Source organism: Macrotis lagotis, chromosome X, assembly GCF_037893015.1.
Source record: "Macrotis lagotis isolate mMagLag1 chromosome X, bilby.v1.9.chrom.fasta, whole genome shotgun sequence".
Classification (NCBI taxonomy): domain Eukaryota; kingdom Metazoa; phylum Chordata; class Mammalia; order Peramelemorphia; family Peramelidae; genus Macrotis; species Macrotis lagotis.
Genome location: NC_133666.1, coordinates 501,119,194 through 501,136,144, shown reverse-complemented (window position 1 = coordinate 501,136,144; position 16,951 = coordinate 501,119,194). Strand labels below are relative to the sequence as shown.

General features: G+C 32.5%; 1 protein-coding gene across 7 annotated transcripts in view; it reads right to left on the bottom strand.

The window, feature by feature from the left end:
• Nucleotides 1-16,951, bottom strand: part of ATP9B (ATPase phospholipid transporting 9B (putative)) — a 487,939-nt gene that overhangs the window by 264,424 nt on the left and 206,564 nt on the right. For all 7 annotated transcript variants that reach the window (XM_074204072.1, XM_074204073.1, XM_074204074.1 and 4 more), the window contains one exon: nt 14,082-14,176. In XM_074204072.1, the coding sequence (XP_074060173.1) occupies nt 14,082-14,176 (95 nt within the window). The remainder of the gene's footprint in view (nt 1-14,081; nt 14,177-16,951) is intronic.

The window sequence follows — 16,951 nt, the reverse complement described above, 5'->3', positions numbered from 1 at the left end:
CTATGAAACTCAAGGGTCCTGATTTGTAAAATATAAAAAGTGAACGAGATGAGCTCCAGGGTGTCTCACACTTTTAATATTCTCTAAGTCTACATGTTATTATTTCATAATGTTTACTTTTTACCAAGCCATAAAACTTTTATAAATACAAAACATGTGCCTACCTAAACTCACATCAAACTAAAATAGTAAACATCATAAAGTTCTTAGAAAATATTCTCTGTTGAGTTAATGAGATTTCAATTCCCTGTTTTTATTATAATGCTTAGAAAATTAAGAAAAACACCAAAAACTAGACTCAAGCACTTATTACAGGCTTTAAAAATCTACAGTTATTTTAAGGGTAGGCCAGCAGGTGGCATTCAAGAATTATTATGTAAGATTTTGAGTTTATTATTTTCTCAGGAATTATATCTATAAGTTTGTTAGAAAATATTTTTTAAATTCAATATATTTTACAACATGTTATTTTCTTTTATTTAGAAAAGGTAAACAACTAGTATGATATTTAAATGGTTAAGTATATTCTAGAGCTATAAGAGGAAAACTAAGTGATCAACTATTTCTGCTAATTCTCTAAATCTGTTTTCAATAATTTCTATATCTAAAATGTTTTATTTTGCCATAACAAATTAAAGAAGTGTATAACAAATTCTGAATCACAAGGATTTAGAGATGGGATTAAGTAATTATTTTCAAAAACAAGCCTGATTTATTTATCCCATTTTTGAAAAGGCTAAATGGAATTCTAAATAATCCAAGCAGTCTTAAGATTTTAAAGTTTCTGGCACAGCTGACAAAAGTCTTTCAATGTAAAGCCATCCATGCTCAATATGAGTACCCAATGTAACTGCTTTAAAGCAGTATAAACTTTATAAGAAATTGGGCTATAATGTATCTATTATTAAATAATTAAAATGTTAAATAAAGAAAACATCCATTTATAAAATGGATGCTTAATTGATAAAATAATGAAATATTAAACAAAGCATTTAAAAAATCTTACGTGAGTATTGCCAAACTTAAAAACATGAAAATAAAATTAAAGTATTGATGGAAGGTTTTTATTTTGTTTTTGAAGATAGAAGAGTTTTGAGAGTATTTATGTGCAGGAAGGAAAGGATCTAATGAAGAAATTGAGGTACAAGAGTATGGGGAAAGAGCCTTAAGAAAAAATAGGAAAATATCACAGGGAAATAATGAAGGAAAAAAAAGGATCATTATCCTCTAACCCATTTGCATCCCTTCACTGGGACTAATAAAGACTACTTTACTTCAGATTGTTCCCATTGATTAGGGGAAGATGTTTTTGTTACTGTTGTTGAGCTATGGCCATTGATGGTATGATCATAAATGTAAAATATGTAACGGAGAGGATAAGAGAGTCCCTTTTCTAGCATTAGCCAATAGTAGAAGGAACATTCTCTCTCCCAGGAATCTCAGCAGGCCTAACTCTCCTTTTTTGAAGAGGTGCTCAACTTTATTTCAATTCCATTAAACATCTTGTTGATCTCATTACCATGAACAAAGAATCCATTTTTTGATACCCAACATCATCTCAATTCCCTTAGTTGACTCACCACTTTGATTGGAGGACTAGAGAATGGAGTAACAAGTTTCCCTCCAAAGACTTCTTTTGCAGAGGTCTCTGAGCTTTCAAAATTTTCTAAGGAACTCTTTATCAGTTACACAGAACATCATGCCCCCCTCACTGCATTTTACCTATTCCGTTTACTTTGATTTGCTATCTTCCCTTCAGACTTTGCTTTTTTCCCCTTTATCAAAGGCATTTTTCTTAATGGCATAGCAAGAATAATGGTTACAATTTTCCCAAAACCAGAGGTGCCATTCTCTCACAAATACTACCACAGATTTTATGAGGGAAAAATTGTGTGCAAATATTGTATGGAATATATATTGTCATGCAACCAACAGCACCACAACTAAAGAAACTTGATGTCCTTCCTTTCTCTGGAGGGTCTTCATGTGGTTTGACAAAGGGCATCACACTGGTGATAGATGAGTCATTCTGTTGTTCAGATGGATCGGCTGGGACATGGATCTTTATTAGATAGGTGACTACTGAGAAAGGTGAAATACATCTGTGCTAGTTGTTGTTGCTATGGACAAGGCAGACACTTGGCTATGAGGCACAGATTCTACTGAGATGGGTGTGGTCACTCACCTACTGGTCCTATTGCAAGATATGGGTAGGTAATTTCTCAGCTCCTCTCAGAGAGTAGCATTCCTTTCTCCTAGACAGGTCAAGTCTCTTAAAGACTCTTTGTGCTCACTCTCCAATGGGTAGCTACAATCTTTGTTCACTTTCAATCACTGGCTAGGACTAGGTAATACTCTTCTTTAACAGGAATGAAATAGTACCCTTTCAGCTAGGGCAACAAACTTTACCAGGATTACCAATTCCTTCCTTTATGATTCCTTCAGAGATCTAAGGATTGTCACCTTCACAAACGTTTCAGGAGACCTGTCTCCTTTCCTGTTCCTCCATTAGGTTGTAAGCTCCTTGATGGCCCTGTCTTGTGTCCCTAGTGCATAGCATAGATCGGGGTACAGAGCAGGTACTTAATAAATGTTTATTGAATAAATTAGATCCTGGGAATCTGGATAATAATCTGATAAAGGGTACAAAAATTTGCCCAGAGACACATGGTTACTATCAGCAACTAAGGTGACAAAACAGGAGACTTCAATCCACCAAAAAAACACAGCTCATAATGACAAATGGGTACAATGAATTTAATAAATTTCAAAATAGCTAAATACACTAAATAACATGAAAGGGACCTTTAAAAAAAAATCTGAGCAGCCTAGAACTATAAGCAAAGTTGATAAAAAGACAAAACTGGATATAGGTAATAAAAAATCTTACCAGATATTCAAGCAATCAATTAAGAAAAGGACTTCCTAGCTCTGTCTAGGAAATAGTTCATATGTAAAAAGGCATAGCAATTTTTAACAGACTTCAAACTTTGCCAGAAACAATAGAATGATGTCAGCAAAAAAAAAAAGGGAAGAATTTTTTTAACCACATGAAGGTATAATGTGCAAAGGACAATTATAATCCTTGTGATAAAACTTCAGTCAGTCATACTCCGAGTATACCAAATAATATGTAAAATATGAAGACATTTATTTCAAATCCATAGAATATCTTATATGACAGAAATGTGAAATCCAAAGAAAAGTTTCATCAATTGATGGGAAGGGATTCCAAATACACTTTTCAAAGTTAATAATGTACCAACTATATAAAACCCTAGAACACTATAAAGCTTTGATAGTAATGATTAAGAGACTGAACTTGCCACCTACACAATGACAAAAAGGAGTGAAATATGAATATCAATCAGATTATGGCAAGAACCTAGAAGGCCAATCTACTAACCTAGCCCATGTAAATGTAGATAATAAGTAAGTATATGTATGGAGATGGATGGATGGATGAAAAAAGAAAGAAGAAAAGAGAGAGGGAAGGAAGAGAGAGAGAGAAAGAGAGAGAAAGGAAGAGAGAAAAAGATAGAGAAAAGAGAAAGAGACTGATATATGTATAAGAATCATAGTAGATGAGAAGGCATGGAGCTTGCAGCGTATATCATTCAGTTGATAAACATGCATTAAGTCCCACTGCTTCAGACAAATCATATCTACACCACTAAGTTCAGTGGAATATTTTGAGACAGAAACCAATGAGGCATAATATGGAGAATGTAACTAGGTAACTAGGCATGGTAAGGCGCCTTAAAGCATCCTTTTAGGAGATTAATTAAGATATGGGCCATGATATTTAGCTTGAGGAAAAAAGGTACCAGGGAACATGGCTAATGTCTTAAAAGATTTGAAAAACTATCACATGAAAGAAGTATAAGACTTATTAATTTGGGACTAGGGTAAGGGGCATTTGGGGAATTAAGACTATGGGGGGAGAGAGAGGGAAATGGGAGTTTTAGAGAAAAGGGAAGGTAAAAAGAAGAAGAGATGAAAGGGAAATGAATTTCCTGAAAGGGAAGGTCTTTGAAGAAAAACTAAATTAGGTCACTATTTGGTGAAGTGTTTGTAATAAGGTGCTCAAGAATTAGAATTTGGCACAGTACATAGAGCACTGGATCTGGAGTCAGGAAAATCTGAGTTCAAATCCAGCCTCAGACACTTACTAATTACTTAGCTGTGTGACATTGGGTAAGTTACTTAACCCCACTGCCTGGCAAAAACAAAACCAAAAAAAAAAAAAAGAATTTGAAATCAAAAGTACAATGACAAAAACACTGTATACCCTAACAGCAACATGGGGGCAATGATCAACCTTGATGGACTTGCTCATTCCATCAGTGCAACAATCAGGGACAATTTGGGGCTGTCTGCAATGGAGAATACCATCTGTATCCAGAGAAAGAACTGTGGAGTTTGAACAAAGACCAAGGACTATTACCTTTCTTTCATTTGGGGGGGGGGGGGACTGATATCTTATTGTCTAATCTTGCTATCTCTTGGATTTTATGCTTCTTTAAGAATATGCTTTCTCTCTCATCACATTCAATTTGGATCAATGTATGAAATAGAAACAATGTAAAGACTGGCAAATTGCCTATGGGGGGGGTGGAGGGAAGTAAGATTAGGGGGAAAATTGTAAAACTCAAAATAAATAAAATCTGTAAAATAAAGAATTTGAAATCAATAATATCGTGATCCTGAGAGAATACAATGCATATCTTATTCATAGATTGCTCATACTCTGCTAAAAGAGTATTTGATAGTGCCTTAAGAGAGAATTTACTGAAAAACATTAAAAAATAACAATAGAAACAGCAAGGTATTATGGACTCTATTAGTGCATCTACATCACCCTTCTAATATCACTGGAACTCTTTGAGAACTAAAGACAAACAACAAATAACAGATCTTTTTAATTTTCAAGGTATATACCCAAGAATCACACTAAGTACCTATCTAATTCTTAATCATTCTTCAGGGTCCAAGACAAATAATATCTCTTTTGCTAAGAAAGCCCTGAGAGAAGACTAATTTTGGTTTCATATCCTAAGGAATACTCCCATAGGGCTAATAAAGGACATCTGGATTTTACAGCAGCCCTTTTGGCTTTTGATATTTACTGGCAGCACAGCCTGGGCAATGGTGATGGAGGAAGCTCACACAGTTGAATACTATAGTTGGATGACTTTTTGAATTTTGAATGTTTTGAAGCAAGCCTTACATGGGACTTGGAGATTTCAGGCTTTAATAATGAAAGTAAAAACAAGGCTGAATATAATTGAAATTGAAAAATGAGATTGAAGATTTGGATTTTAGAGCAATTAATGTAATTTACAATTCCACCTTTTTCCCTAGGAAATCTGCAAAATTTAAGTTCTCTCCTTTCTCAGTTTCATTCTTAAAACTTCTGATTTTTTCACCTACTCTACCAATAGTATTCTCATCTTGGGATGTACAGGTGCTCAAGAAAGACTAACACTTCCATTGTGGGGGTTGCAGTCATTTCCAAGTCTGCTCATCCACCTTTGGTAACCACTTAGCATAACTCTCACACTATGGCTCCAAGAATCAGTAGCCACACTCTGATAACTGTCTCAGCAGAAAGAGAAAACCAGTTTAGGAGTAACAAACAGATCTCAAACCTGTTGTTGAGTATGGGGGGGGGGGGGTGTCCTACTTAAAGCATGTGAAGATTTTCCCCAGTGGAATAGGGAGATAAAAACAATTTGTTTCAATGGCCATGTTTCAAAGACTGAAGAACATGCTGTGGAGCGAGCCCTTAAGAGTTTGGTCAGATTTCAAAGACACCATGGTCATTTACTGGTCATTGCCAGTCATTCTGACTTCTGTCTTGCCAGTGTATTTGGATGACTCTGGAAGAGAAAATGAAGCTGATGTCTTTGTGCAATTCTATCTCATTTAAATCTAATTCACAAACAAGTCAAGACATCACCATGTGATATCACTGATCCTCTTTGAAAATGAAGGCAGGAGCAGCTAGATGGCGCAGTGGATAGAGCACCAGCCCTGGAGTCAGGAGTACCTGAGTTCAAATCCAGCCTCAGACACTTGATAATTACCTAGCTGTGTGGCCTTGGGAAAGCCACTTAACCCCATTTGCCTTGCAAAAACTTAAAAAAAAAGGCAAAAGAGCATTCTCAATCTGAAAGTAGCCTCTGCCTCTATAGTCTTTTTTTATCTTTAGGATACAGACACAGCAATATGCTGGATTAATAGACATTTAGTCACAGTTTCAAATTGCTCTCCAAACTGTCATTTGTCATTTACCTTTCCAGTCATGCCAATCTGATAGGTATGGAAGTGATTCTTTAGAGTTGCTGTCATTAATATTTTAATATTTAGAACATTTAGATTTAGAATATTTTTTCATGTAACTATTATTAATATCGTTGATTTCTTCTGAAAACAGTCTGTTCAAATCCTTTGACTACTTATCAATCGGGGGAGGCTCTAATTTATATAAATTTAACTCACTTTTCTATAAATTTGAGAAATGAAACTTATCAGAGCAACTTACTATGAATTTTTTTCACAATTATGATTACTATATATTTCTCCCCATCTATTCCTCCCCTCTCACTTTCTCCATCCATCTTCCCTTCTGTGCTCCCTCTTCTCCCATTTCCTTTTACTTTCTTGTAGAGTAACAGAATTCAATGCCCACTCAGGTTGTGTATTATTCTCTCTTAAGAGTCACTTCCAATGAGTGAGGTTCAAGTGTTTTCTTCCTTTCTGAAAGTAAAAATAAGGCCTATGCCTTTGCACAGTATCTACTTACTTAAATCTAATTCACTTGCATGTCATGGCATCACCACCTGGCTTCTTCAAGAACAAAGGACAAATTTTTTTAAGTAGTTCCTCTATTCAGTGAATTGTTATAATATCATTTTTTACTTGGTCAATTCTGCTTTTTACTAAGTTTTTCTCTTCAGTTAATTTCTATACCTTTCACCATTTAGCCTATTCTGTTTCTAAAAGTGTTTTTTTCTTCAGCATTTTTATGTCTCCTTTACCAAGAAGTTGACTCTTTTCATGATTATCTTGCATCATTTTCATTTCTTTTCCCAAATTTTCCTCTAGTTTTCTCATTTGAGTGTTAAAATTCTTTTTGAGTTCTTTCAAGAATACTTTTTGGGACTGAGATCAATTCATATTCTTTTTGGAGGTTTTAATTATAGGGTTTTGACTCTGCTGCCTTCTAAGTTTGTGTTTTGAGCTTCCCTGTTATCATATTAACTTTCTGTGGCCACATTCTTTTTTTTTTGCTGTTTGCTCATTTTTTTCCAGTCTATTTCTTGATTTTGAACTTGATGCTAAAGAGGGACTCTGCTCCTGAGAGACATTGTCTAAAGTTACAGATATTTTGTGCAATTACTTTTAAAACTACTCCTGGAGGGTTTTGTAAGTTTTCAATTCATTCTAGACGGTATGAACTAAGGAGAAGTTGTGCTTATTACTCTTCTGGCCTGTGTTCTTGTCTTTGAATGATCACATGCACTGTTTTCCACCCTGAACGTGTGACCACGGTCCCCACTCCCCTGAGGAAGCAAGATCTGGTGTCCTAGCACTCTCCTCATTCTGAGATTGCAACTTGGATCTGTGTATGAGCAATGCCACAGAGTCCTACACAGTGCCAGCAAAGGGACTCCTGTAATGTGTCCTCCTGACCAGTTGTTCAATTTTTCTTTACATTCTGAGGATTGAGAACTTCAAAAACTGTTGATGATTCAGTTGCTCCCAAAGGCTGCTGCTGGCTTGTATGAAGCTTAAAAGTGCTAGGGTTCTGCCTGCATTCCACTCTCACCTCAGTGTGAAAGACCTTTCTGGCTAATCTAGGATGGCTTGGACTGAGAAACTGTTTCAGCTCCATCCTTTTGAGGGTTCTACTGTTCTAGAATTCATTTTGAGGCATTAAAGTTGTAGGGAGGTGAATTTGAGAGGGCTCAGGCCATCGTGGTGAGAAGAGCCATTAAAATTAAAGTACAGAATTTACTTATACTCTTAAAAAATAGTGTAGAAGAGATCATGAAAAAGGGTAAAAACAACTTGTACAAAAATATTCATAGCAGCTCTGTGGTAGCAAAGAATTGGAAATTGAGGGAATGTGTATCAATTGGGGAATGGCTGAACAAATTGTGGTATAGGTATGTGATGGAAACTATTGTTCTATTAGAAACCAGGAGGGATGGGATTTCAGAAGCCTAGAAAGACTTGCATGAATTGATGCTGAGCAAGATGAGCAGAACTAGAAGAACATTATATACCCTAACAACCTTAATGGACTCGATCATTCTATCAGTGCAATTAATCAGGGACAATTTTAGGGTATCTGCAATAGAGAATAACATCTGTATCTAGAGTAAGATCTGTGGAGTTTAAACAAAGATTAAAGACTATTACTTTCAATTTTTTTAAAAAAAAGTTGTCTTATGTACAACATAATTTTGTTATATCTAATTTCTTTTTCCTCAAGGCTATGTTTTTTCTCTCAACACATTCAATTTTGATCAATGAATAGCATGGCAAATGTAAAGATTATCAGATTGCCTTCTATGGGGGGGGGGGGAAGGGGGGAAAGAGTAAAATTCAAAATCTTACCAAAAAATAATAGGTAGAAAACTATTATTGTATATAATTGGAAAACAATAAATTATTTATCTAATAAAATATAAATGAATAAAGTCAGGAAACCTGGAAAAAAAGAACTATTCTAAATTATAGTGGATAAAGAGAACATTCTGGCATTAATCCTGTATTTAGTAGAATGAATTATAGTGTTTTTAGGCAATGTATAAATACATTTGTACACACACACCCAACCCCCCCCAGTCATATTAAAATAGGTTTTCTATGCCTTATACAGAAGTACTTATTTAGCACATATGCATATTTGTTCTTTTTCTGTATCTAATAACAAAGTAGTATAGATATTTAAATTTTTGTCTTAATATGCTATTTAGATTATTTTCCTAAAGTTGAATCAGTCTTGTATCCATAAAATAAATTCAATTTCTTTAGTGGGGGAAAAAAAATCATTGTGCAATGGAAAATCATGTTTTCAGAGAAAATCTTCTTTTGTCTTCTGTTCTGTATAAAGAAGTACTTTAGTTAGTGTCTAAATTTAGAATTTTAAAACTAAAACTAAAAATATATACCAAGAGATGGTTCATGTTTGTTTTTTTATCTTTACTACTTAGCACAAAGTCTAATTTCTGGTGAAAAATTAATTATTTATTGATTGTGCTTTCTCAAGGGCATTTCTTGCATTTCTTGATATGTTCATATTATTCTTGGTTATTTTATTTACAATATGATTATTCTCATTTTTGCATTGTGATAAATCATCCTTGAATTCTTGGAATAAGCCCAAATTAGTTATAATGAATATAATTTTGGTGTACTGCTACAATAATCTTTCAAGGTATTTCTTTAAAATACTTGAATCAACATCTGCTCATGATAGTAATCTATAACTCTCTTTTCTTTAACTTCCATTATTTAGATATCAGTATTATATTCTTCTCATGAAAGAAATTTTAAGAGTATATTCCTTTTCAGTTCCTGAAAATAATATGCATAGATAAGGTACTATGAGTTCTTTAAATGTTTGATGGATTTGCCCAGGCACCAGTTCCATTTTTGCAATGATAACATGAAGTACTGAAAAAATGTTTAATTTTTGTGTCTTTTAGTTCTACATTCTTTCAATTTTTTCTTTATGAATCAGATGTTGTGCCATTTAGCGAAAGTACATTTAAGATTGATACTGTGCATTTAATAGAATGATTACAAATTCTATTTTTTTGAAGTCATCAAATTTTATTGGAGCCTCCCCTTTTCACTATGCTTTTTTTTTTTAGGTTTTTGCAAGGCAACCGGGGTTAAGTGGCTTGCACAAGGCCACACAGCTAGGTAATTATTAAGAGTCTGAGACTGGATTTGAACCCAGGTACTCCTGACTCCAAGGCCGGTGCTTTATCCACTAAGCGCACCTAGCCGCCCCACTTTTCACTATGCTTTTTATAAGTGTTCCAGAATTACAAAGATTATTGAATTCTACTGTCTCTTCTTATTCTATCACTCTCACATTATCCAATTACTTGATTTATTTACCAAGATATGATTATGGTTTGTTTTCAATCCTTATATACTTTTAGATCAGTACACTGACTTTATGAGTAACTTTCTTTATGCTACCTTGATGTTAATTTTTCAAAGACCTTTTTTTTTGGCTTTGACACTCCCATTTGCCTACCTTTTTCAAAGTATTTGAATTTGCTCCAATTTCCCAAGTTTTAGACTCTTTATTAATCTTCCTTTTTAATCCTATTCTTCCAAGGTACACCTCTTTTTTTTGAGATACTTTCAAAATCATCATTTTTTTTTATTATTTACCCATGCATGGCCTTTATTGGAGTATACTACTTGTTACTTCCTCCCAACCACCTAAACATATCATCAATCTGTCAATATTTTTTCTGATATAAGACATTGTTGAACCTATAGATGTTTATAGTGTATCAGTACAATTGTGAAGAGTCAACTGACCTCACCTTATCTGCTGAAGTCCAGAGAATCATTCAATTCCTAGGGCTAAAGAGATAATCTGGTTTTGGTTTGAATTTTATGCCTAGATTAGCTTGCTGGTCTAGATTTTAAAACTACATTCCTCATTAAGGAGGGTGGGTCAGTGGGGGGAGGGAATTGAGTAAGGATAGAAGTGATTCTTGGGCCTTTTGCTTTTGCCTCAATCTCTCTAATTAATTGTGGCCCCTTCCTCCAGAAATGAATAAAGCCTTCTCTTCATACCTTGAGAGAACTCCGAAATTTATTTAAGTGGCATTTGTCCCACACAATGTCAGATAAATTTTATCCCTGGTCCCCTACTCGCTTTTAAAAATATTTCTCTTATCATATCCAGAAGCTTTATTTTCTTAAAGAAATAAGAAATAATTTGACTGGGCTACACCAATTTGAGTTAGTAAATAAAAGTGCTGGGCAATGGAGTTGGGAAAACTTGAGTTTAAACATGGACTCAGAAACTTGCAAGTTGTATCACAGGAGCCAAGTTCATTCACTTCCCTCAACTTGGTTTTCTCATCTATAAAAGGAAGACAACAATAGATTCTAATGGGGTGGATGATCAATCTTAATGGACCTGCTTGTTTCATCAGAGTAACAATGGGACAATTTTAAGATATCTTTGATGGAAAATGCCATCTGTATCCAAAGAAAGAATTGTGGAATTTGAAAAAGGACCAAAGACTATTACTTCCAATTTAAAAAAAAGTTATTATATAATTTTGCTATCTTTTATATTTTATTTTTTCCTTAAGGATATGATTTCTCTTTCAACACATTCAATTTTGATCAATGTATAGCCTGGACACAATGTAAAGACTGCCTTCCGTTGGGGGGGTGGGGATTGGGGGAAAATAGTAAAATTCAAAAAATAAATAAATTTTTAAAAAAGTAATTTAAAATTTTAGAAATAGCCCAGTGAAATTTAGAACATGAAAAATAAGATTTATTTGAAATAATAAAAGACCTAGAATATTAAAGGAAATAGTGAAAAGAGCTAGATATGAAGGAGGAATAGTATTTCCAGACTTCAAATTTTATTATAAAGCAGTAGTAATGAAAACTATCTGCAATTCATTAAAAAAAATGGATCAATTGAACAAACTAGACAAGGGAGAAATTAAAACTCATAATTCAACTTTTGTTAAAACTTGCTATTTGATAAAAAGCCATCGGGAAACTTGAAAAGCAGTTTGGCAGAAAATAGCTTAGACTAACACTAATTTATTCTGTAATGTATTCAAAATGGATAGGACACTTCAATATTAAGATAATATTAAAAATAGATGATATATTCTTAACCAAACAAGGGATATAAACAATTATAAAAGATAAAATGATGTCTTTGATTCTGTTAAACTGAAAAGCTTCTACAGGGAAATCAAAATTAATACACCTAAGATAAGAAGGGAAGTGGTTAAAATGTGGTGGTGGGGGGGAATCTATCAATTTGCTGTTTAGGATTTAGTATCCTAAATATGATGCAAACAATTAAATGATATATATGCATGCATGTATAGAAACATAAATATATATTTCTATATACACATACTTGTATATCTATATCTAAATTATCATATAGTGTATATACATAAATACACTTCTATTAAATACTGTTTTATATTTATATTAATTATGTTTTAATGGCATATGATTATATATTAAAATGTATAATATATTATACATAATATATAATAATATATAATAAATAATATATAATATATATATAATATTCCCTGATATCTATTACAAGTAAATAAACAGGTCTCAAAAGAACTGCAAACTATAATGCAACAATCTGAATGTTCAAAATAATTAGAGAAACACAAATCAAAACAACTATGAGGATTCATCTCATATCCTCACATTTGGTAGAGAGACAAAAGATGGAGATAATTTTTAGGTCAAAGGATATAAAAAAGAGACAAGCCTGGGTCATTCAATAGTTAAAAAAAGATAATTCCATTGAAAAAGCAGGTAAAAGATATTAAAAGATATTTATCAGTGACTGGCATTGAGGACACCTCAAGTTAATTAGGAAAGTGATACTCCCTTGCTCCCTTCCATGAATTGTTTATTTTCTATCAGTCAACTATCTGAGAACTCCATGACATTACTTCGAATTCAAGTATTAAGGAAGTGATATCACTGGCCAGAGTTGTTAAACACCTAAAACAATTAAATCTTGAAGATGGTTTCAATAGTTTTTAGGAGAAAAGTAGCTAAACTTAAGTAGGACAAGAGATTAGGTACTGCTTCTACCACAAGCAGCTATCTTGAAAATCATTTAGTCCTAAACTCTTCATTTGCAAATGAAGAAACAATGTACAAGAAAATAATGACCTCACCAAGAACACATTCTTAATTTGTATCAGAAATAGGAGCAAAAACCAAGTGTTCATATGTGTTCTTATATTCCTCTTTACAAGGGAGCCTTAGAGCAATATGGTAAAGAATCTATAAATATACATTCCTATACTATTATTTTACCTCTATTAAAATAAATTATTTTGATTAATTACATAAGCAATGCAATTACAAACTCTTTATTAAAGAAATGATCATAGATGACCAAAAATGTATAACCTAAAAAGAAGTCAGGTCAATAATGAAAGGACAAGTGAAAAGTAAATAGCAGTTCCTCAGCTCCATCAGAAAGTACAAATGTCAGGAAATAAAAGGTTCATAGTTGGTCCAAGAACCTCTTGTGGAAGATTTACAGCACAACAACAACAACAACAAAAAAAAGTCAGACTAGAACACGACCAATAAAATTTGAGAGTATTAGATGTTTTTTCCAATCCCTATCAACTCCCAAAACCCTCCAAAGAGCAATTTTATGCAAAGCTGAGAGAACTGTCTCCTCAGAGCAACTTAACATAGAATCACACAAAGTCATTGTCTTTTGAAAGCCAACTGTTCAAAAGAACTTTAGGAATAAAGAAATCAGAAAAATAACTTCTCTAAACTTTTTCCACTCTAAGCCACAGGTCTAAAGGAAAGGCTACAACAGAAAAACTAGAGAGGGAAAAAGGGAAGATTGGGAAGGAAAAAACCATGAAAAATGGGAAAGGGGAAAGAACTGAATAGGGAAAACACTAGGTTTTAAACTGGAAAAATTAGAGAAGATTTTTTAAATGGGTATAACTGAGGAAAGTTGATATTTGTAGTAGAATAGTACTATATTTACACATAAAGTGATATGCACAAGAAAAAATCCCAAATCAAGAATCTGACACAGAAAAATAATAATAATAATAATAATAATAATAATAATATCCAGAATCTATGCTGTTTTACACTGATATGTGCACAAGAAATGCAAATACACAAACTTCATTCCAAATGATACAAAATTAGGGAAAGAAGTTACTTAAATATGTCCTAAATATTTGATATTTGAGTTTATAACAACATTTCCCATATGGATTATTATAGTATAAAAATATTTTAACAACTATGATGCTTACCCCCAAAGCTGGTAATCTCTGTGTGCAAGTCACAGCAACTTTTAGTTTCCAGTCTGTTTCACCATCTAGTTGGTCAGTTCTAATGAAACAGGAACCTTAAAATTAAAGAAAAAAATTTACTACACTAGAAAGTTTACGTCTTATACAAGATAAATTCCATGTATACTACTTAGAATTATAAAGTTTAAAAGACAAGCATATTAAAAACATTAAGCATTCATTGGTAGGTTATTTATGTGGGAGGAAACTTTAAATTGTTTCCCTTTTTTGGATATAAAGATTAAACAGATCACATAGCTATTCTGGTAAAATGTACTATCACTTCATTTTGTTTGTTCAATTTGATCTTTCAAAAAATATTAATTTAATTGAAACTATTTAGAAAAAGGTCCCATTATTGAAAATGAGTTCATAACATTTACAATGGTAAAATAAGTCTATAAATCTATATTTCCACTCTAATTTTCCAACAGAAAGAACAAATTTACCACTGACTGCTTTAAAAATATAAGTTCCTTCAACTTTAAAAATGGAATACTGTTGAAACTGCACAATTACCATAGTGATACTCTTAACTATTGCAATTCATAAACAAGATACCTACAAAAAAATCTAAACTGTAATCAAATAACTGTACACATAGTTAAGAAATTTATATAGTGACATTACATATGAATCTGAACTTTTATTGATTATGTTATATCTGAAACTATCTCTTCTAAGACATTTTTCTTATTAATTCCTATCTATTCCAAATTAATCTGAAAATATATGCTTATTTTAAAAACAGAATTCCTTTAAAGCACCCTTTCCCAAAATCTATAATAAATAAGTAACCAAGGCATTTAGCAACAAAATGTGAAATTACAACTAAATTTAAGTAATCCCAAAATATCAAAAATCAAAAAAATATCAAAATAGTGTTAATGGATTACCATGTGTATTAAGACTGATTTTTTTATTAGAAATTTGTTTTTTACGTGAAATATAAATATAGAAATAAACTCCCAAACTCCAAATTACTATTCTTTTCTTAGGAGTTAACAAAAGTTGTCTGACAATGGGAAGGGGGAAGGACAGCATCACTTACTGTAAAATAAATTTATTCAGTGGCAAAGGGATTTTCTTTGTATTGTTTCAGACCTTTATCAAAGACAATTGGGCAAAAGGGTCCCAATAATAGAAGACAAAATTAAAAGTTAAACAATTACATAACACACTCTGATAATTCAGTCAGAAAATAAAGTTTTTGTTTGGGTTCTTGGGTCCAAAAGAATTCAATATCACAAAGTATGGGTGGATCCTAACATAAGGTACAATCCATGTCACATTCATTAATATCTGCACATTTAGCATCTGGGTAGGCTAAGTGCTCAGAAAAACTTGGAGAAGAGTTAAGCTCCTGAAATTTAACTAACTCAAAGGTAGTAACTTCACATATTATAATTCCCAAAACTAGTATCTGCTCAGTGACTGTATTTCTATATAATATAATCAAATATTACTTCTGAGTCTGACAATATTGACAAAATCCCTAAGAGAAAACATAAAACTATTTTTAAGATCTCTGAAACAAAAATAAAATGTTTGGGAAAAAAAGACTTGTTTCACTCACAAAAAAAAATTCAGACTGACCACATAGTTAAATATTAGAAAAATACCATAAAAATTTGATAAATAGCAAATATCACAAAAAGATGTCTTACTTCAATCATACTTTTCTTATATAAGATATGTCATGGTTCTCTTTAATATTTCCTGTCAATGTTTGTTCTCATCCATCAAATTCATTTAGAATTATACTATAGATCAATGCAGTTCAAGACCAGTGTGGCTCTTTTGAATGGTTGACTGCACATATATTCATTTAACAGAGCTCACACTATGACATGTATTGGTCAGATGCATTTCCTCTCTACTTCAACAGTTAATTTCATCAATAACTTATCTCATAGTCTTTTCTCTTTTATCCAGAAAAAGAGACTGCTTTATTCTTTTGGCAATAAATAGTAATCTCTACACCAAAACTGATACAGCAAATAAAACATGCCCCCATATTTTGAAATAATTCTAACAATGAAATAATTTTAAATATTCTTTGCAAGATAAGCTTTAAAAAATGTATCACCAATGCATAAGAATAAAGGATTATTTAATAATAATCACAGATGAATCCATAATAAGTAAATAGGGAATTATACAATTTATAACTGTTTACAAGAATGGACCACATTCATTAAGTATGAAAGCAGGTCCAGCAACTATCAAACAAGTAAAGTCTCAAAAACTGATTTGTAAATTAATTATTTTTTAAAATCTTATAGAATAATGCTATAAATGGTACCCTGGTTCCCAGGTAAACACTAAAAAATCCTATTTAACCTGTAATGTAGGTGAAATAATCTAAATATGAATTAAAATAATAAAAATACTGTCAAATATTTAAAAAAAACACAAAAACTGGACAAAAAGTTACATTATTTTTTTTTGGTTTTTGCAAGGCAATGGGGTTAAGTGACTTGCCCAAGGTCATACAGCTAGGTAAGTGTGTGAGGCAGGATTTGAACTCAGGTACTCCTCAATCCAGGACTGGTGCTCTATCCACTGCGCCACCTAGCGGCCCCTGCATTATTTATTTTTTAAGCAATTTTTTATTTCAGAAAAGACTGACACCTTGGATTGGCAGAAATTCTTGTAGAAAGACATACTGGGGGATTCCAGGGATATTGAAATTATGACTGGTTATTCACTAGATAAATTTCAATTCAAATTTCATAGTTTTCTTTTCCTGGATGTAAGTATAACCCTATTCATATTCCTAACAGTCCATTAGAGGGATATTTTTTTTTTGTGCATGGGTTGAGTCAAGG